The 22,782-nt window shown below is 44.3% G+C and overlaps 1 protein-coding gene across 1 annotated transcript in view; it reads left to right on the forward strand.

The window, feature by feature from the left end:
• Positions 1 to 22,782, forward strand: part of LOC144792123 (uncharacterized) — a 219,945-nt gene that overhangs the window by 119,468 nt on the left and 77,695 nt on the right. Inside the window, exons 10-11 of the mRNA XM_078666998.1 lie at positions 5,369 to 5,508; positions 21,607 to 21,730. Coding sequence (XP_078523124.1) covers positions 5,369 to 5,508; positions 21,607 to 21,730 — 264 coding nt within the window. The remainder of the gene's footprint in view (positions 1 to 5,368; positions 5,509 to 21,606; positions 21,731 to 22,782) is intronic.

Below are 22,782 nucleotides of genomic sequence, written 5' to 3' on the forward strand. Positions count from 1 at the left end.
CCAAAGTGGAGAAGAAGGGATCAAGGATGTGTCCCCCAGTGTGAGTGGGACGTGTTACAAGTTGGACAAGTTGCAGTGCTTCAAGATCTGCAAGCAAAGTGTCTATGGCTATGGATGACACGCGGTCAAAGTGGATGTTGAGGTCGCCAGTGATGTTGAAGTTCGCACAGCTAGGTGGGCGGTAAATAAGAATGCCACTCAGCGTGAAATGATGAGTAAAGGACACTTTAAAAAGGATAGATGGGTTTGTAATTTGCCCAGGTGATTGGGTCAAGATTGGCTTTTTTAATAACGCAAGAACCATGACATGTTACCATGTTTGTGGCATCTAGCCCTCTTTGATAGAACCGTTAAGCAGATCCATCACCACTTGTAACAGATCCATGTCTAGAAGCTCCAACCTGGCCGTAGGAAGTGGATCCAAGGGGAATCCCGATTTAATAGCCCGTAAAATGGACAGGAAACCCTCATAGCAGCAGAAGCCAGGCCTCCATTTTTGAGGTGGCTGAAATGTACACGGGGGTGAGGGTGGGATTAGAGAAGGGGCGTATCGAAGAGTAATATCTAATTCCTTCTTGAGAGCCCTGGACTACAGGTTCTCCTTTAACTGCGTTTGAATGTTAGTCACTTTGTTAACAAAAAATTGGGCCAATTCTGTGCCCTGGGGCTGAGATAGACAAATAACTGGGGACCATTTTCTGGGATCTGCCAGCTCCTTAACGACTTCAAATAAGGTTTTCGAGCAGTTCTGGCCCTTGAAATTTTATCTGAATAATAAGCGGTGTTTGCCTTTCTACAGGGGGCGTGCTATTCCTTGAGCGCCGATTTATAATTAATTTTGGCTTCCACTTCATAGTTTTTCCTCCAACGTCTTTCCATGCTTTTAAATAGAGTGTGTCATTAAACCAGGGGACCGGTGGATGTATTCTATTACTTATTTAACCATAAGAGGAAGTGAGAAAGTGAGACATCTAAGGCCTCCTTAAACCAGTTATCCATCAAACCATGGTCAATTTCCGTACATTGTGCTAGGTTAGGTTTAGCTTTGCGCAGTGTGTTATTAATGGCTTGAACATCTAGCTTACACCAGTTTCTAAATATAGTGGCTTTAGGCAAACAACTGGGTGAAAGTATACTTATTTTTAAAAACAATCATTTACAGATATGCAGGGTTGAAATAACCTAGTTAAGGCATGCTGTCTTCAACAAACAGTCCAATACATATGTGCAGAATGCCAAGTCTGAGTTTTAAGTAAAAGCTTTCAACTTCACTGATCCTTGTATGCATATAAACATAGTTAAAAATAAGCCTGGTGCAAACATAGAGGTATACACTGCTAAAGGTCTGAGCTAAATTCAATCCCTCAAATTAATATGGAGGCCAGCTTCTGCCATGAGGATTTCCCCTAGGTGATGTTCCTTCACAAAGTCATGGTGATTTTTCTTAAGTGATGTTCCTTCACAAAGTGATGGTGATGTTCCCTAGCTGTTGTTCCTCCACAAAGTGATGGTGATTTTCCCTAGCTGGTGTTCCTACCCAAAGCAATGGTGGTCAGTGATCACTTTTAAACTAGACTTGATTATTGGAACAGCATCTACTCAAACCCCCCCCCCCCCCTCCCTTCTTGCTGCTGAATCAAAAGAAGTCCAGAACGCAACAGCTCGCTTACCACCTGCTGGGGCTACTTAGAGCTGATCTCATCGCGCCAGTCTTGTCTGCTGTGCATTGCACTTTTCTTTGCATTACCTACCAGCCGCTCCACCTCTAGAGCGCTCTATTTAAAGCCCCTAAATTCTTCTTCTAGGTATCTTCAGTCTAGTTTAGAGCTCCCCCTTCTACCTCATGTTTCCAGTGATCATGAGCAGGTAGTCATACTGTCACAGTTCAAGCATTAAAACAGCGTCACAACAGAACACAGATAGACAATATACAACCTGACCTACATACATGCACCATTGTATAGAGACCATCAGACATTCAGCCACCACAGCCTGCCCTACATACACACACAACCCACACACTGTCAGACATCAGTCACATAGGTAGGCACACATAGACAGGGGCCAGACTGACAGACAGATTGAAGGAAAGTTAATTGGTGCGGGAGACATTCAGGGTCCATGTTCACTTAATATTTTGACTAGCTGCGGAGTGGATCATATTAGAAGTGGTGAAAGTTGAGGAGTATCAACACCCATTTTTTATTAGAACTGTTACTTCTGCTGAGTGGTGGTAGTCTTCACTTCCAGGGCTACTTCAATCCTTCCATTATTTTAAATGAACACCTATATGCAACAATACATCGAGCTCCGCCTGACCATTCTATTTTGGTCTCTTTGGTATGATCACATATGCAACACTGCAATTCAGTGCACACTTCTCTATTATTAAACTTAAGGCTGATACGTTGCTCCATGTACAGTGCAGGACAGTCTTGGGCTTTCGTTTTGTTAATTATTGTTATTAAGTCTGTCACTCCAATTAGGTCAAATGAAGCCAAGAAATACTACAAATCTAAGACTGCACTGATTCGTTAAACGAAAACCTAGGACTTGTAGCACTATTTTTAGTGTATTTTTAGAGATCTGGCATCCCCAGATGCTGACTGCAGTTTGCATGCACTAACTGTGTCAAACTGAATTTTGTTCACTACGCAGACATTTGCTATTTACAATTCAATTACTTTTGTTTTGCTTTCTGTCTTCGATTAGTGGCGTTTATATACCACACAAAGTATTTATTTTTCTTTTAGTCTGAATGAATGGATGAAGTCATTTATATAGCGCAGCTTTCACTCTAAGGAGCATCTTGGCGCTGAAAGCGGGTGAAATGAGGCATGGAGGAGATAGTCTCAACCCGGAAACCGTCAGATAAGAGATAATAAGAGATTATCTGGGACTGCGAAAAATCAAGGTTTAAAACAGTTTCTTAAACATGGGTTCCGACTGCATACGTCTCAGATGGGTGGGCAGGCAATTCCAAGCTTTTGTTCCAAGGACATCCATTGACTTTCCCCCTCTGGACGTCAGGTGAAAGCGAGGAGGTGCAAGAAAATTTTCAGTTGAGGATCTCAGAGGACGTTGGGGAACATAAGGTTTAATTTTCGTCCTGAGGTATTTGGGTCCAGTTAACCTGACCGTTCTGAAGGTGATTACTAGGATCTTAAAGAGGATCCTTTTGTGTATTGGCAGCCAATGGAGGGCTTGGACTGCCTCCGAGGCTGAGGATCCCTTGGCAGTTTCAGTACCAGTGGAGAAGTGTGGCTCAATGGTTAGAGCGGCAGACCTTGATGCAGAGGTCTAGCCCGGGACCAGGGTTCAATTCCCCGCCTCGGCGGGCCTTGGGCTCAAAATTCCACGGACCTGATAATTTTCGCCTCGGTGCCTATTCCAATCATGGAGTCCCACTCTGCAACTCTGGGCAATAGCTTGCTTAATCTCCACAATGGCCCCCACAACGCTAAGGATGCCTGGCCTCCACCTTGGGGGTGCCCAGGAGTGGACACCTCACAGGGAAAGCCAGGATGGGTTCCACAGCGGTATTCGTACAAGCGCCTTGAGACCCTTGCTTGTGAGTAGTGCACTATGCAAGTATCAATTTACATTTACCAGTCGGGCCACTGCATTTTGGACTATCATTAGCTTTTTCAGAGGTATTTTGTTTGCTCCTGAATACAAACTTTTATAGTAGTCCAGGCGAGACAAGATTAAAGCCACTGTGACTGTCTAACAAGCAGTAGCTGAAAAAAGATCAAAAACAATTTTGAGGGATTTTATCATATGGAAGCAGGTGCCGGCCACCGAGAGCCCTTGCTGGTGGAAGGACAGCGAAGTGTCGAATCTGATCCCCAGGTCCTTTACAGTATCCACTGTGTTAGGAGGAGGTGCTGCGTCAGTCGGCCACCTCAGTTTGGGCATGAATATGTTATATTTCCCAAGCAGCATGATCTACGTTTTTTGGCTATTACACTTGAGGTGGTTAGATTTCATCCATTCAAAGACAGCGGAGAGGCATCGCTGAAAGTTCTCTTCTGCTGCTGTGGACTCTTTATCTAGAGTTAGGATAAGCTGAGTATCATCAGCAAAGGATACAGACTCGATGTCAAAGGATGTCACCAAGTCCAATAGAGGTACCATATATATTGAAAAGCGTTGGGCTCAGGGCTTCTGAAACTCTGTGTTTACCTTTTATCAGACACTTGAACTTTCAAAAATATGCCTAACGGGTTAAAAGCAGCTTCACTTTAAAAAAGATGACTTGGGTGGCTAGTCAGTTCTGTACCTGAAACTGAAGCCTGCATGCTGTCTGCTGTTACATTTTGCCAGAAACAAGCTTTTTTTCCAAGTAGGACTTTTTTTCTTCCATTGTCACTTATGAAAACTGCAGATGTGAAATTGGAATGCGCACAGGCTAACTCCATTCCTGAAGCATAATGATTACATCACTCTCTCATCCAGCCAATCACAACGAGTTCCTATAGATCTCACATCGCCAGAAGGAATGGATACGAGAATGGCCACATACACGTTAGTTGGCTTTTTTTATGCACAACAGACCGAATTATCCACAGCCAATAGTGCAGAAGATTACTTGCATGTTTTCGGCATACTAATACGTCAGCCATAGAACCTAGTAAACAGTGTATTTTTAGTGCTGATGCTTCAGGAGTCATATTCATGCCTTGAGGTACTTCAGAAAGAGCACCCTCGTAAAAGCCTCTGGGCATGTTTGGTTCCAGTGCTAACACTTCAAGTCTACATTACTAGGAGTCATACGTAGCTAACTTTTAGTATTCAGGCTTTAGCTCACATATAGATGCACATGTGTCTAGTGTTGCAAGTTATCTCCCCGTGCCTCACCCTACATATAAAAGCAAAGTCCTTAGAAATTGTGTCAGGTGCTACATGCGATTACGATACAGGAGATGTTCATATCAGTATATTCGGACCATGTGTGTGTAATGACCCGATGCTGTTCCATCTGCCCCTGCGTCCCTAGACAGGATATCACCTGCACACATGCAGTCAGGTTTCCATGATGCATTTAGGAAGAGTTATAGGGAGAGAAAAAAAATCCACTCCAGAAGGAGCTAGAACAGTAAAAATGCAGCAATAATGTGTGTTTATCAGTTAACACTGGAAGTACAATTTTCTTTTCGGTGGGGTTTTGCCAGTTTTTTCTGTTAACCTTGAAATCCTGTAACCCTAGGTTAGCTGGGCACGTGTGCCAAGTTAATAGGCTGTTTTGTTGTGGCACAGCACTATAGTGTCATATTAAAAGAGTGGTGGACTCCTTTGCACATGTGGGCACATAGCAGATGCTAGCAGGAAACCTGTATTGTGAAAGTCTAATATCTGTATATCAAAGGGGCCACAGGACCCAACTCCCAACAGGAAAACGGTGAAGATAACCCGTACCTTCATGCTGGATGGGAAGGAGGTGAGCGTCACCACCTCAAGAGTCGTGAGCGGTGATGGTCAGAGGAACGAGAAATGGCGTTCAGCCAGGTGAGATGGGTGGAGAACCCGATATCCTTTTGCATTTTATGTAAGTTATAGCCAGGAACATCGGAGGGGAATAGGGTAGGATGTCCTTCTAATTGGGTGTTCTCACTGCCTTCTCTTAGTACATCTCTTCTGTCCATTGGGACAGGTCCTTTTCACCTCCCCTTAGTGGAGGGGTAAGAAAAAGGGACCAAGAACAGAAAGGGGGGGGGGCAGATGATACTGATCAAACCAAAGGCTAAAGTAGCAAGTCATGGAACACTCTTATAGTTCTTTTAAATGTATCTCATTATCCACTTTGGTGTTGAAAGTCTCGCTCTTTGTGAATCTTTTTTCACTTTATTTATTTCATGTCTCACTCTGTACTGAGGTGTTTCACTTCTCACTCTGTTTGTGTCTCACTCTTTTTAAGTAAGATATTTCACATGTTACTGTGTTTCAAATTCCCCTCTTTGAACATGGATTTTACACTTCTGTTTCTTAGCTGATTGTTATGTTATGTTAAAAAGAACTTGTCAAGCGCACTTACACCATAGGTTTCTTGGCGCTGTGCGTACATTAGCTGCTGCCCGGGTCCTATTTAACAAGCTTGTGCAAAAAGACAGGTTTTCAAGGCCTTTCTAAATCCCAGTAGGCTATCGCAGTTCCTGCCTGAGAGTGGGAATGAATTCCAAAGCTTAGGAGCCAAATAGGCAAATCTGCGCCCGCCTTGTCGTTTTAATTTGATTGATGGAGTAGACAGCAGATGAAGATGGGCGGAGCGGAGATTGCGTGTGGGGGCATGTCTAGTGATTAGGCTGTTGAGAAATTTAGGGCTAGTGCAGTGCAGAGCCTTAAAGATTATGCATCCCGACTTAAAGGCAGTATGTTGCGCTATAGGCAGCCAATGTAGGCTGCGCAATAGCATCTTGGCAGACTGCCATCTCGGCTGCCTGTGAATCAATCTCACCGCCTGGTTTTGAATTATTTGAAGGCGATTGACCAGGCCCAAAGGGAGGCCGGTATACAGAGAATTGGAGAAATCGAGACGAGAGAGCATCAGCGCTGTCACCAAATGGATCAGAGCTTGATGAGACAGCAGGTAAGCGATCTTTCTTATTTTGCATAGTTGGAACAAAGAAGAAGAGACCACTGTGCCCACATGACTCCTCAAAGAGAGATCAGAATCTATGGTCATCCCAAGACTTTTCACCAAGGAGGACGGAACGGGAGGAGGGCCTAGTTTGCCCGGCCAGAAATGAGGTCCCCAACAAATGAGGCTCTTCCCAGGGAGCACCAATTCGGTTTTCCCGGGATGGAGCTTCAGTTGGTTCTGATCCATCCAACCTTGGATATGTAGCATTGTGGCTTGAAATTCAGCAGCTGCGTTTTGGAGATCCAACTTAAAAACCACCTGTAGATCGTCCGCATAGTTAAATACTGTTGTGTTCCTGGTCTTCAGTGAGTGAATCAGGGGGCGGATATACAGGTTGAATAACAGTGGGGACAGGGATGAGCCCTGAGGAACTCCACATGAGGTTGTCTGGTTTGGAGCCGTATAGCTCCCAAGACGCACTGCCTGGGTTCTACCCGTTGAAAAAGATTTTATCCATCCAAGTGCTGTTCGACACGGTGCAGTAAGATGTTATGGTCGACCGTGTCGAACGCGGCCGACAGATCTAAAAGCACAAGTGCCTGCGGAGTCCCATTGTCAGCATTGGCCCTTAAGGTGTCCATCACCGCCAGGATAACCGACTCTGTAGAATGGGCAGGCCGGAAACCGGCTTGGTTTGGTTCCAAGTAGTTGGAGTGTTCAATAAACTTGGAGAGGCAACTGGCCACATGGGCCTCCAGTAATTTAAAGAGATAGGGGAGAAGCGAGATCGGGCGGTAGTTGGATGAGACCGAGGTGTCCGCGCCTGATTTCTTAAGCAGGGGAATTAAGACAGCCTTTTTGAAAGCGGTGGGTACTTCCCCTTTATTCAGGGATTCGTTAAGAAAGGGAAGGAGGCTGTGCGGTAAGGCTGTGAATATTTCCCTCAAGATAGAGGGAGGACAGCAGTCATTGGGGGAGCCTGACTTGACTCGAGACATTAGTTCAAGTAGGGTATCGGGGCCAATCTTCATGAATTGATCCATGATAAGGGGATTATTAGGGTTAACCCAAAAGGGTTCCTCAGGCACTGCCGAGGGGGTACTCACCCTGATGATTGCAAGTTTTTCCACGAAGAAACTGTTCAAAGCGTTACATTGCTCTTGGGTAGGGGCCAAGCAAGGTAAGATTCTGTCATCGCTACTAAGATCGTTTACAATCCTAAAGATTTCTTTAGATTTATTAGGAGCAGCGAGCACCTTTGTGGAGAAGTAGAGGGTCTTAGCAGCCAATAAGGCTTTCTTATAGGCCCTGCGAGCTGACAGGAAAGATTGTCTTTCCTCGCTGGCGTAGCTGTGCCTCCACTTTCTTTCAACCTGACGTAAAAGTAATTTTTGTGATTTCAGATCGGTAGTGAACCATTTGTGGGCTTCGGCCTGTCTAGCCCGGGAGAATTTAGTGAGTGGGGCATGGATGTCACTGGCCGCCAATAACCAGTTAGAAATACCTTTTTCCATTAAGTCGACATTAGCGTTCGTATCGACAGGTGGAAGGGAACTGGCCAGAGTAGCCATAAATTCCTGAGTATCAAGTGTTCTCCACTTTCTAGTCATGCCTCCCACTGCCTTCAAACACTTGACCCTTCCTTTAAAAGTAACTATAAATTCGATTGAGTGATGATCCGACCAGATACATGGGGAGATGAGCGGTGGCGACAGTTCTATATTGTGCGACCATAATTGATCCAAAATGTGGCCTTTTATATGCGTGGGGGCCGAAATATGTTGGACCAAGTTAATATTTGAGAGCATCTCAGTCAGTTCTGCCGACTGAGGCCCCTCCTGCTTGTCTTTGAACCAATAATTCAAATCCCCAATGAGCATGACTCTAGCTTGGTTCATAGCGAGATTTGCCATCTGTTCGCTAAGAGAAAGAGGAAATCAGGGCATAGGCTGGGGCGGGCGATAGATAAGCACCAATGCCAGAGAGCCAGAGTTTGTGTCAAAGTTGATGACCATATTCTCGACCTCTGGAAGAATCAGATTGTATGCATCACTATTTGCACTTGGTTTCCCATTCTCACTGTTTCCTTTTGGTTTCACTGCCAAATATTTGTTAATTGTTTCACCTCCCACTCTTTGCACTCTGTAGTTTCACATCTTTGTCTTTTACTTTGCTGTTTCACTTCTTCCTTCTTGTTCTGCAGGGTTCACTTGCCACTATTTGCACTGTGTTTTTATTTTTTTACACTTTCATATTTCACTTTTCAGTCAGTGTAGTATATTTAATTTCTTGCTTCTCACTCCGTCATTTTAAAAATTTCTTTCTTAGACGGTGCACATCTCATTCTTTGTGCCGTGACATTTCCCGTCTCACCCTTTGCATTTAGATGTTTCACTTCCCACTAATTACTATCAGCTTTACTCTTTTCACTCTCTATAGCCACTTTCCACTTATAGAACTCCGACGTTGCAATCCTCACTTGTAGCTTTCAGTCCCTTCTCGCTGTTTCCACATTGATGTTTCACATATCTTTATGACTTGGGAACCTACCCAATAACGATTCAGAGATGAGGGTCTTCCTGGTCTCACCGGGTACCACAGATTTGTCAAGGGGTGTGGCTAGGGTGACCAACTGGCATGGGTGCAAATTCAGGACGGTGAGTGTAAAAAGTCAGGACAAAGGGTGAAAATTCAGGACAGAAAAATTTGGACAGAAAGTAAGTTTTACAGACACATCAGAGGAGGTCACGCAATAGTAAATAATTCAGATGAGGATGAACTCCAGAATGGCATCATCAACCCATGGATTCCACCTGAGAGAGAGAAAAGCTGTGTAAACAAGTGTGAACTTCTGTCTGGACGAGCACTGACTATGCCAGGGGAGGGATACAAAAGAGCACATATAAGGAAAAGGCTGGCGAGTGCTGCGAGACCATAGCAGCCTTTCAGCATGAGAGCCACCCTAAGTCAGCGGCAATGCACTGCAAGGGGCTAGGATTTGTGCGGCTCTTATGACCCTTTAACAAAAAGGACATATCGCCCCTCACCACAGAGGGCATATCACTATATATGAGATTGTATTCCATTGTATGTAATATACATGGACTCTCTTTAAAGTATATCTGGTTGAGGATGATTATATAATATTAGAGACTGAAACCTGTGGGGGTGGAGTGTTGACGCTGTGAAAATTCTGCCGCCAGCAGCCCCACATTAACCAAATTTCATTACCCACACAATGTGGCAAGCACCCATTTTTAAATTATAGCAACATGCATTCAACAATAAATGCTACCGGGAAACAATCTCGCTGTTGAATTTTCATCATCCCCACAATATCTTCATTGAGCATTTTGTATATGATAATCCAAAGTTATTTAATTTGGGATCCCCTGCTGGTCCAGGGGTTCCATATAAATCTGGCAGCTCCTACGACCTTCAGGTCAAAAGAGCCTCGACATAATATTAGCACATACCTTTGATACATGGCGTGAGGTCCGACACAAAACAAAAATTAAATGAACACAAAAGGCAAAATGGGTTAGGGATTCTTTGCTGGATTCGATCATCAAGCCCACTTATTCCGCTTTTTGGTGACTTACATTCCAAGCATTTTTGCAACTACTTAAAAAAAAGACGATTGGCCTACATTTTAAGTACTGGAATCTTATTACAGGAGGCCAGGCAAGATGCAGATAGAATAATCTTTTTGAAACCAAGCACCTTATGTCCCATATATGCAAATGCAATGAAGTTGTTATGGTCTTCTTTTCTTGGGCGGAAAGAGGCATTAGCATCAAACCAAGTGTTTCTCTATCAACGGTGTGGATAGAGACAGAAGAACATATAACAAAAATAACTTCCTATTTACATGGTTTATTTTAGCCCGACTGAGTTGTAATCAGTTTATCGGACTTGTAAGGATGAATAGCCGAACAAGCCCTGACAGGATTCAGACCTGTGTGCTGTAGGATATATGGAAGTCAGCAACGGGAATTTGACTCACTGAGTCATCTTATTGATTTATTTGAAGGTTTGATATAGCACAAACAAGACCCTTACGGGTGTCAGAGCGCTTTACATGGAAGATGTTGGAAACAGGTACAAACATAGAAAAAGAAAAATATAGTTGATTCATATACAAGGTGATCACGAATACAGACTAGTCATTATATTACAGTAATTAGTAAGTAATTCAAGTGAATTTAGCCATGAGAATTGTGGTAAATGCTTACTATATCTTTTCCCCTCTACCACTGCATCAGAATGTCTTGTGACATCATGGAATGTTTAAGTGCCTGACTCTAGCTAGAGAGTCAGTTGGTCATCTCAGGCTGAGGAGCTGGAAGCTCTCTCCTGGTGGGGTTTTCTACTTGTATCTAATTATCCTGTAACCTGCCACCTTACTACCTGTCAATAAAGAGGGATCTATTACTACAACTGGACTACGCATCATTGTTTGTGTACCACAATTTGGCGACGTTTTAAAGCTGATGAATCTACGTGTGTCAACTAAGGACAAGTGTCTACTAAAGAACTAAGAAGGAACCTAAACAAACTAAAAGGTAACGCCCAGCTAACCCCACCAGTGTCCTTTTCAACTTGGACAGCCTGCACCCTGGGCGTCTGTGTTGTGAGTGAGCTAACTGCCTTTTTACTGTCATCTGGAGTCTGTATGTTTCCAGCTACAAGAATCACTGCTTCAGCGGGCCTGATCACCCTGTTGTGCCTTTTGGTTTCCTTGTGTGCGATGACAGTTCGCTTTGATTATAACCACTGTGGTGTAAGGTGTTTTCACACAGTGTGGGCTTTGGAGGTGCCCTGGCGCTGGCAGTTCACTCTCAATAACAGCAATCATCGTTTGTGAAGTCTTTTCTCTTTTGCAACAACCAACCACCATCTGTCATGTCAAGCACTTTTAGGAATTATTATGATCTGTGTACTCCCACAGTGTGAAACTTGCCCTGCCTGTGATCGTACTGGATTTCGAAATTTTCTACTCAGTGTAAACCCATGATAACGTCTGTGTAATCCAGATTGCTTCTTCGTGGTGAGTTGGTAACAATTCTGTTTTTTTTCATAGCAATTCCCCATCCGATTTGTTAAATGACAGTTGAGCGCTACATTTCCTACCAGTCTCATGCCATGGCGCACTTACAAACTTACCCGCCTCGTGACTCTGGCATCTTTTTCTTTATGACGTCTGCCTCTCTGCTGCTGTCCTCTACTGTGCGACTTAGGGCTGCCCGTTCTTGCTGTGAACCATCCGGTCCAGACGTGACAGCGTCCTGCCATTTTATTGAACTCAGTGCGCAGGTCTTCACTTTGCGCATGAGTGCGTCTGCTGCTGTCACTTGACTGGAAACATGTTTATTGCCTCTCTGTCCACAGCAACTTGCCCTGCAGTTCCAGTTTTTTTTAAAAAACAGTTTCAGCAGCAAGTCGATGGTAGAAAATGTGTTCAGCTACAAAAAGAATGTGAAGAATGTGTAAGAGGACAAGCTGAAAGTGCACATTGCATCTTAACGGAGGATAGTTTGTATGTCGTGACTTTTCACTTTTATGACTTTGGCTTTTGACTTTGGTTCGTCTTGAGCCTTCTCTTCTGCATTTTCGAGACTTGCGACTTTCCGAGAGAGCTGCTTACAGGAACTCGGGAACTGTGATGTCTAAACATTAGATGAACTCCTGCAGCTGTCTTCTTGTCTTGTTTGGAGGTTGCCTGCACGTCTCTCCACTTTGGTTCCTGGTGTGAAGTCACTCTTTGGAGTCCATGGACAATCCTGGCTGAAGAGATCTCGGGTGAGAAATCTCTCACCGGAGCTAAACTCACTTTTTTCTTCATTTGCTTATGCTTCACCTAATTAGTATCTCAGTATATGTTGTGGGTGGGTGTGTGTGGTGAGCATAATAGATTGTTCCTTCTTTCTTTGGGAAATTGTTCATGTGTTTAAATTTTTTTTCCCCCATTGTGTATTTTACATTTTATGTCTTTTACCGTGGTGGTTGCATTCACCTACACCTAGTGTTACAGAGAACTCTCTCTAGGTGGTATAGTACTTTATATTATTTCCTTCTGTGGGGAGTTTGGTTTCCTAAGGCGACATCTTAAACCTACGGTGTACCCTTATTTAGGGGAGGGTGTGGGGCTAGTCAATGCCTTATTTTGTAACTAGGGTGATGTTGTACCTTATGGAGTACCCTATAATATATAGGGGACATTGTAGTCTTAGTCTCACAGTGTGTGAATCCTGTGTTTCACTCTGCTTAAGCAACTAGGGTGATTGTATTTAATCATTGCCCATTCATGTACTAAGGGTCAGTGCCCTATGGTGTACCCTTTTGTTAGGGGAGGTTGTGGAGACGTTGTAGTACCAGTCAGTGCCTACATTTTGTTTCCTAGGGTCTTGTTGTAACCCTCTGGAGAAGTTACGTTGCTCACTTTTAACGTGGTGTACCCTTCATTAGGGGAGGATGTCAGCATGTAACTACTATGTTTGGAATTTCAAGGATTAGTATCCTATGTGTATCTTTTCTGGGGAAGGTGGTGTGCGTTGTCAGCGCCGCCATTAAGTGATGTTGCGTTGAACAATTTCTACATTGTTCAATTGTGTACCCTTTTGTTAGGGGAGGTTGTATATGTTGGTCTTCATTGCATCACTCTATGTGAGTAGTCGGGGTGCGTTGTCAGCGCTACCTCGTAGTGTAGTTGCGCCACTATTGTCAGTGTGTAGCTACTGTGTATTTTGTTCCAGGGTGTTATTTTCCTCTGGTGTACCCTTTTCTGGGGAGTTGTTTTGTTCCACAGCTTAAAGGTTGCCTTCTAGGTGTACCCTTAGAGGGGAGGTTGTTAGTGCACATCATGCGCTAGTCATTATTGCAAGGCATACCCTTTTTCTGTGTAGGTTGCTTGTTCATTTTTATTGTGCTTTCTTCCATCTGCACACATTTTATCATTCAGTTGTTACACCCTACTTAGTTTACCGGGATAGCTACCTTGTTTTATTAAGGAGGGTGGATGGGCATGTTATGTAATTTTGCATTTCTTTCTACATGCCTCTTTTAATTTTCTCTCTGCTTTCACGCTTGAGTTTCCTGCTTTTCAAATTTGTCTCTTTGACTAGCTCTTGTGTCTTCAGTCTTCTCTTCTGGTTTCTTCTGCTCCGTCTTAACTTATTACTTGCTGTTGTTCACTAACGGAAGAGGCTGTGTGGTAAATGCTTACTATATCTTTTCCCCTCTACCACTGCATCAGAATGTCTTGTGACATCATGGAATGTTTAAGTGCCTGACTCTAGCTAGAGAGTCAGTTGGTCATCTCAGGCTGAGGAGCTGGAAGCTCTCTCCTGGTGGGGTTTTCTACTTGTATCTAATTATCCTGTAACCTGCCACCTTACTACCTGTCAATAAAGAGGGATCTATTACTACAACTGGACTACGCATCATTGTTTGTGTACCACAAGAATCATTTTCACTTATTTTTTGGAGAGTCAGGGAATCTTCAATCCTTTTTAATATACCAATCTAGTGTACTGATTTTTTTTTGGCAGTGGCTCCCTCCATGTTAGGACCTAGCTTTCGCATAGACATCCAACAATGCTAGCGGGCAGAAAACAAGATAAGCTAGGGTGCTTTTAATAGAAAATTACATCTGATTAAAGTTGCAGGTCACGCTTATTACAGGCTTGTAGTCCGAAATTACAATTCCCCTAGCTGCAAAACCAAGGGCGATGGCCCAGCCCAGCCTCTTCCAGGCGCAAACAGGCCCGCTTTTGGCCCGGTCTTTGCCTGGGAGTATCCTGCGCAGTGGGTGAAAGATCCTTTGTTTATGTGCCTGACTGGTGCAAATTTCAGGACCCTGCTTTCTGGCCTCAAGTGTGCTGGTGCAGGCTGAAGCTTGCAGTCCTGCGCCCACAAAATCTGGTGTGTCAACAACTTCAGCAACAAAAAAACCACATGAGAACACAACAAAAACAAATGTGAGGTCTAAATAGTCGCCCAGAAATAGATGGACAAGATGGCTCCTCGGGTTTTAGGGGGAAAAAATCTAATACTTCTGCTTTCAGGTGGCACTATTACGAGATGACCAAAATTAAAAGGTAGTGTGGTACATAAATGAAAATGTACACCTTCATGTCAAAGGGTGGCAATGCCAGATATATGAATCAGATGAGATACAAAAAAGCAGGGAAAAAAACTGCAGAAGAAAGTTTACGTTTCTAAAGAAATTGTTGAAGCTCCTAATCAAACGAAGGTAAACATCAGAATATCCAAGAAATAATGTATGCTGAAGTGACACAAAACTGTCATCACTCAAACCTTTATGGTGCTATTGCACATTTCTGCATACTGTGCCATAAAGTAGGATAAGAAAACTTGGAGCACTATATGCTCTTTGCCAAACTTCTAAGTGGCTATCCAACGCTTGCCATACAGCAGTTGAAAATAATTTAAACATCACTTAGTATTAAGGTGTTCAATCTCGGTGCCCTTTTCTTTTTCAAAGTTTGCAGTATACTTCTCTGTGTGCCCTGGAATCCCCTTCCACGGCTTGCGTTGCCCTAATCTCCTGATCGTTCAATAGTTTTCAAGTTTATAAACTCTGTAAATATTCTGTCATCAGGAAGCTCCAAGGATTCCAGCAATTAGCGCCGCACAAGTGGCCTTTACATTTGCCACCTAACCATTTACACACATTTGCATTTCTTTAGGGAAGCATACACCCTGGGCTTATTTCTTTTCACCGTCTGCCCCTCCCTCTGGAATGCAGCACAGGAGACTCCCTTGCAGGTCAACTGGGGAATCTGAATTGTGGGAATTAACTCGTGTTATTTATCTGAGAAGCTAAAATTACGAACAAATGCCTCTGTTAAGACATTCATCACGGACAACGGACAGAAGCCCTAATTTACGGACTGCCCATGAAATTTACGGACGGTTTGTCACCCTAGGTGTGGCACAATTGTTGCTCCCTTGACAGAGCTAACTTCAGAGAAGCAGTCCAGCCATATTTCTTTACCCTAAATGGGAGGAATTGCTTGGCAGCTGTTATAAATTGTTTAAAAGGTGAATCAAGTAAGTTATCATGGCCGTTTTTAAAGTTCATGAAAGAAGAAACCCGCAATTCATGAAGGTCATGATTGATCTTAAAAGAAAGACAAGCATACCTGCATATTTAATAGTGCATGAGGCACTTTCTCTTATCAATATGGAGCATCTTTTCACCCCTGTGGGGCAGTTATGATGGGACCAACAAGGAAGTATAATGAAGAGAGGCCAAAAGGGGTGTGGTGATGATAAAAGCTTGGCCCATTAAGTCCAATAGAGCACAATACACTTTTTTGCATGCAGCACTTTGAGCCATGGGGATGTATGATGGATACCAGTTTGGCTCGCTTGAATAATGGTACATGCTGCACTTTATCTGTATGGAGCACTTTGATCCTTGGGGACGTATGCAGACTGAACAATGATAATGATCAGAATGGTGAGAGGACATTGTGGGTCAAGATGGTTTAGTGTGTAAGGGTCGACAGTGGACCGGCCTGATGGACGCCATTTTGACCTTCTGGAACAATGGAGTATGATGCAATTTTCTTTGCATTAGGCACTTTAGAACATGGACCCGCATAGCTTTATTATGGATAATGATTAGGTGACGTGAAGGTTGATGTAGACAGCGGACGGGGCTGTTGGTGCAGAAAACGATGGGACAATTAACAAGTTACCTTTTCCCTCTTAACTATAATATTGCTTTAAGATATTTGGGAGGCAGATTTGGTGAAAAGGATATTAGGGGGCAGGGTACAGGATACATTGAGATGATAAGAGTAGGCAATGTAACAACATTTTAGCTTCTAGCGGAGACGAATACACATATCCGCCTACCCACATTCTGTTTTGGTGCACCATTTTTAATTCTGTGTTTTAATTTGCTTGCTTGCTGTGAAAAAACGATTTTAATTAATCAAACATCAATAAAATTTCAAATACACCCCAAAAAAAACAGCCCAGACAGGTGATTTGGACGAAGGTATTCAAGAACACTTTTGACATGCTGAAGAAGGCCATGTGCGCAGTACCAGTGCCCAGTGCCCTTGATTTCTCCCAGGTGTTCATTTTACAGACAGATGCCTCAGAGCATGGCTTAGGGGCCAAGCTCTCTCAGCTAAAAGAAGAGGGCCTAGATCAACCGGTAGCCTTCATCAGGAGGAGGTTACTTCCCAAGGAATGGTGTTGAAGTGAATAGAAAGGGAAACATTTGCAGTGTTCTGGGCACTAGAGCAGCTGAGACCATACCTGTTTGGAGCTCACTGCTTGGTTCAGACAGATCACAAATCCCTTAGATGGCTATTGCAGATGAGGGGTGAGAATTCCAAAATGTTGAGGTGGTCCATCTTCCTATAGGAAATTGACTTTACTGTGGAGAATTGCCCTGAAACTCACCACGCCAGACCTGATGGTCGCTCTAGGTTCTTCCACTTTAGCGATGAGAACTCACATGAGGATAGGGAGTTCTCACTGCTTTCAGCTGGTGGGGCACACATTTTGGACCTGACTTGCCTGGCATGGTTTTTCCCCAACGTTTTGCCTTCAATCCTCCTTTTGCTGCACGTTTTTTCTGACCTTGGGACTCTGCGCTCTTTACCACTGCTAACCAGTGCTAAAGTGTGTGCGATTTCTCCCTTAAACATGGTAGAATTGGCTTACACCCGGTTGGCTCATTTCATTTACTTGTGAGTCCCTGGTAAAGTGGTGCTACATGTACCTAGGGCCTGTAAATTGACTGCTACTAGTGGGCCTGCAGAACTTGGTGAGCCACCCACTTACTTAGCCTTTTAAAACATATCTCAGGTCTGCCATTACAACCCCTGTGTGCAGTTTTAACTTGTCATTTCGACCACCCGCCAAAATAAACCTTTTGTTAGGCATAGACCTTCCTTTTTAATACATATAAATTACCCCTAGGGTAGGCCCTAAACAGCCTAGAGGGCATGGTGTAGTGTATGTAAAAAGTTGGACGTCTACGTTTATCTTTTGTATGTCGTGGTAGCGAAAAACTCTTACATTTGTTTTTCACTACTGCAAGGCCTACCTGTCCAACTGGATAACATTGCCCTATTACATGTAATAACTGATAATGTACAATTTGGAGGAGGTCAAATGTTTAGTTTTGTCTCTAAAGAATGGCAATTTAAAACCCTCTTTAATGGTAAAGTTTGATTTTAAGTCACAGTTCTGAAAATAACACTTTTAGACTATTGGAATTTTCTTGTCCCAACCGTTTGGTGCCTTCAGTCTGTATCCTGGGTCAAATGAATAGATGTAGCTGGCAGTTGCCCTTTGTGTATTGCTCCCAGACAGTGAGACAAGGGAGAATTGTTGTTGGCAGGATGGGCCACCTCCGACTGGATAGAGGTGGGGAAGCTGTCACCTCCCACACCTGCACATCACAAAAACACTGCATCAGAAAACTCACAAAGAGTTTCACACTTGTCTTTTGTGCCCCCAGACAAGCTTGGGTGAGGACAGGGAAGCAGGAAATTCCAAACACCTTTGAGGTGAAACCCTCTAGAAACTTCTCCTACTTCAAAGCTGGCACCAAGGATAAATAGTGGACCCTCTCAGACTCGACTCTTCAGATCTTTTCCGGACCTGTGGAATCTGCCGGGAAGCACTGCCGAGCTGTAAAGTCTGCTCTGCTGACCTGCTTGCTCACCAAGGACTGCTTTGCTGCCTAATGCCTGTTGTTGCTGCACCAGGACTCTTATGCTTCTGTGAGTTGCCCAGCTGAATCCAGCCTGCATGTGTGGACCCAGAACTCCAGGAAATCTCCAACTGTCAGTTGGCCGGCCCCCAAGTTCAAGCACCCGGACATACCAGGCTTTTTCGGCATCAGTTCATCTCCACGCATCTCCTTAGTGCGACGTATCCCGCCATTGACTCCGGCCCAACAAGCCGCAGTTCATCCACAACACAATTCAGCGCTAGTTCTCAAAAGTACCGATGGCTTCTTCAATGTCGACTCAGCCAGATGCTGACACTGCCCAGCAGAACTCATCTCGTCCCCTGCGCGACACATCGCAGCACAAGTCTTTGCAAGCCCCATTGGCTTCCTTGATGAAGATGACGACGGGCCCCACATCGCAGCTTCTCGTCGACGGTCATCAACTTTGCCACTGCACGACACTTCTTGGTGCTGGATCCTGCACTGCTGCTCCTTGTTGATGGCTCCTCAACACCGGCCCGCACATCTTGATGCAAGGACACCACATCTGGACAACCAGGCCCACATGGTACTTTTTCAGTGGACTGAACTCAGTTCTGTATCTGGCCCGCGCTCCATCACGGTCAGCCTGAACTTGTGACATGGACATGGTCTACTGCGTTTGACGCATTTTGCTTCTTAGTGCCTGATTCTCACAAAATCTGTAAAATTGCATATCTGCTATTCCACTAATTGGATTTTGGTAGTTTAGGTGTCAAATAATTTTTTATTTTATATTTTTTTGTATTAAACTTTTTATTGGAATTTCGACACAACAACAGACAGCGACTATCCTTTGTTGACATATGCTCCCTCACACCGTACATATGTAAAAAAAAACAATAAGGTACAGTTACTATGGTGAAACATCTCTGTACATATCCAAGCAAATGTGGAAATCACCAAAACCCCCTCCCAGCCCTCCCTCCTTTCCCCAAACCTCAACCAGGTGGTAAGAATACGACAGAGCCCCTCATCAAGGCGACTCAGCAAGAGCATGTGCTGTATGGCGGTCAGGTACAATAAGGTAGCATCATCACAAACGTATCATAACTCAGCGTTCAGGTCTAATGGTGGAGTATTTCCTGGTCAATGAAAGTTCATTAAGAGTGTCCGAGGCTGTGCCACTCATGGAACATGACCCCTCAGAATAAATCGGAATGGGCCATCAGACCATCAGATACGCTGTAATAGGGCTCCAAAAATCTTTAGGACGGGAAGCTTCAGGCAACTCTTCTTCATACACTAGCAGCTGGTCCCTGCAGTAGGCTAGATTGTTAAGCCACAATTTGATAGTGGGAGCAGACCTCGATCCCCATCTCTGCGCCACCGCCCGTTTTGCAATCAAAGTGGAAACCGCTACTAGGCGTCTATTGGCGGGTTTCAACCGTTTCACATACCCTAGAAGACATAATTCAGGCGTACAGGCCACCGGTTCCAGCACCGCCTCTGACAGTATACGAACCACTTCTATCCAAAATGTAAACACCGTCCCACACACCCAGGCAACATGATAAAAATCTGCATACACAGCGCCACACCGTACACACCTCGCCGATTCTCTCAGGCCATACTTATGGAGTTGTAAAGGTGAATAATATACTTGGTGCAGATATTTGAAGTGAATGATCCTGAGATTACTATTGGCCGTGAGTCGGCCTGTGAGTTGGGAACATGCCGTCCACACCTCTATTGAGATTGGACTACCTATCGTGGTCTGCCAACGTTGGCGGGACTGGTGGTCCTCGAACTCTCTCTCCCACTGGGAAGCATAATAAAGCCTAGTAATAAGGCCCTTACGGCTCTCCCCTGCCAACATTGCCTGTAACGCCCGAAGAGCCGTAGGCTCCTCAGGAAAGTCCGGATACGCATCCTGAATGGCCTGCCGGTCTCTGACGTATGTAAAGCAGAACATAAAGGTGCGATCTACTTCACTCTGGGCCTCCCCAAGGGTTCTGAAGTGACCCTCCTTGTACAGATCACCCATCCTGACAATGCCCGCAGCCGCCAGCTCCCTTAATGCAGCGTGCTCTCGAGCAGTCGAAATCCCCGGATGTGAAGCTATGGGCAAGAGAGGGGCGTATAAATATGGGAGCTGTACTCTAGCAGCCAGAGCCCGCCACGCCCAAGATGTGCACAGAGGGGGGTTTATTTCTTGCCGGGGTCCACCTGAGCCACCCGACAGAATCATAGCCTGCACCGGGATGGGAAGAACTGCATCTGCCTCTATGGCTACGTGTGGTTGATAGTGCTACGGAAAATGCCAGTAGTGGGCAAAATGCGCCTGTGTGCAGATGTAATACAAACAAAGATCCGGAGCCTCAAAGCCGCCCCGGTCAAAGGGCTGCACCAGCAGATCTCAGCGGCATCTAGATTGTTTCCCCCCCCCCAAACAAATGTAAGCAGTGCCGTCTGTAATGTTCGGAACAACACCACATTCAGTTTAATTGGTATATTGATAAAGAAGTACAGCATCTTGAGCTAGGTGTCAAATAATTTATTACATGTTACTCAATTTTTCTAAATTGGGATAGAATTCTTCTTCTATTGTATTTTCACTTTATTACTGTTGGTGCGCTGCATAAATACTTTACACATCACCTCTAAGTTAAGCCTGACAGTTTCCTTGCCAAGCTACACGAGGGTTAAGCCCAAGTTAATTTGGGGTTCGCTTGTGTTTCACCCAGACAAGAATTGTGGTTGCTGCTTAAGTTAGGTTTCACACTCCTCAACCAGTCACCCAGTTTCCTACACTATCTCACTCATTGCACTACCAAACTTTACATGCCTCGCTTTACAGTTTTCATTCAATCCATTCTAGTTTTGGACACCTGATTCATTGTCCTCTGACGCCTATCATAGCACTTTACACACAGTGTTTCACTTGGTATTCTTTGCACCGTTTCACTTCTTACTCCTATTACTCTGATAGTTCGTGCCTTAATCATTACACTTTTTCCCTTTTCATTCTCATGTTTTGCAGTTCACCTCTTTGACTTTGTTCCTGTCTCTGACAGTTTAGGAAATGTTGTAAAAAATGTGCACAAAGCACAATACAGCTTTGTAAGAGGCCCTTAAATACTAATGTAATCAGTGTGTATAGTGTGCATGTTGCATTATTAGTTCTGTAGATTATCTCAGTACAACAACGATTACTTGCATGTCCATCAAAGACAGAGAGCCACGGGTCTTCATAAACAGTTATATAGTGGCCATGTTTTAATTCCATTCTGAGCCTTTTAACTTTGGTGTTTTACAGGCGCCTGGAGCTGCGCGAGCTCCGCTTCCTGCAGAAGGAGGAGCAGAGAGCGCAGGCGCAGCTGAGGCAGAAGCTGCACCACCAGAGGGAGATGATGTTCCGTCACACTGAGCAGCAGATAACTGTAAGTGAGCTGGCTATCACTGGTGCAGCAGGTGCAGTGGCACCAGGGCCTCATGGACTGAGGAGCTAACTGCGTCCAAATTATAGCTGTTGTTTACTATCAAACAACAGGCCAGTTTTACTTGATGGCAGCAGGTCCATGGTACCCTGGCTACACCCCTGGGCTGTGGAATCAGGTATGAATCAAGCACTTAAAGAGTGAATGAGAATAACTCAGTCTGAAGCAGAGTAAAGCTGTGAATAAGACACTGAGGGCCAGAATCTGGGTTGGTCGAAATCCAGGTGATTTTTTATCACACTGCGTTAAATAGCTCCCATTACACATTTCGGGGGAACAACTTCCTGAGTTTGGGGAACTGCTGAGTGTTATAAACCCGAAACCGGTCCCAGGATACTTGTTTCCGGTCCATGGAAGACATGGCTTGGCAGTTCGGGCTGGACTGTTCCCATGAGACACAGGGTCAGACTGATTTGCTTAAGGCCATGTCTGAACTGGGGTGGCGGAGTGAGCTAAAGAATGATGATGGATTAAACCCAGATCAGTTGACTGGGGGGTGAGTGCGTGCAATGTTCAACACTCCGTCCATCATCCCCTTTGGTTTTTCCATAAATATGATGGACATGTGCTTGCAACAAACAATCAACCAAACATAGCAATGGTTGGCTGTCTTGCAAAGGTATTGTATGTACATTGTGTATCACTGCATTAAAGTTCAAGTATAGCCACCGCATTTAGGATCAACATGTTGACCATCTTGGAATAGTAAAAAAAGATTAACTAAAGACTGCACCATTTCTGGATGGACGCATTCCATAGAAGCAGTAGCATCCTTGATACAGAGCAGTGCAGATGAAATGAGCAGCACTGAAATGGCCTGTTAGAACTGACTGGGGTGCAGTAGTATGGTAGAAAATTTGAAAATATAAAGAGGAGAAGGAAAACATATGAAAGAGATTCTTAAAAAAGGAGCTTTTAAGGTCTGGCTTGACAGGGCAGTTGTCAACAGACCTTATGTGATCAACCACAAAAACTTTTCAGAAGTACTACAGAGC

This window comes from Lissotriton helveticus, chromosome 11 (genome assembly GCF_964261635.1).
Source record: "Lissotriton helveticus chromosome 11, aLisHel1.1, whole genome shotgun sequence".
Lineage (NCBI taxonomy): Eukaryota > Metazoa > Chordata > Amphibia > Caudata > Salamandridae > Lissotriton > Lissotriton helveticus.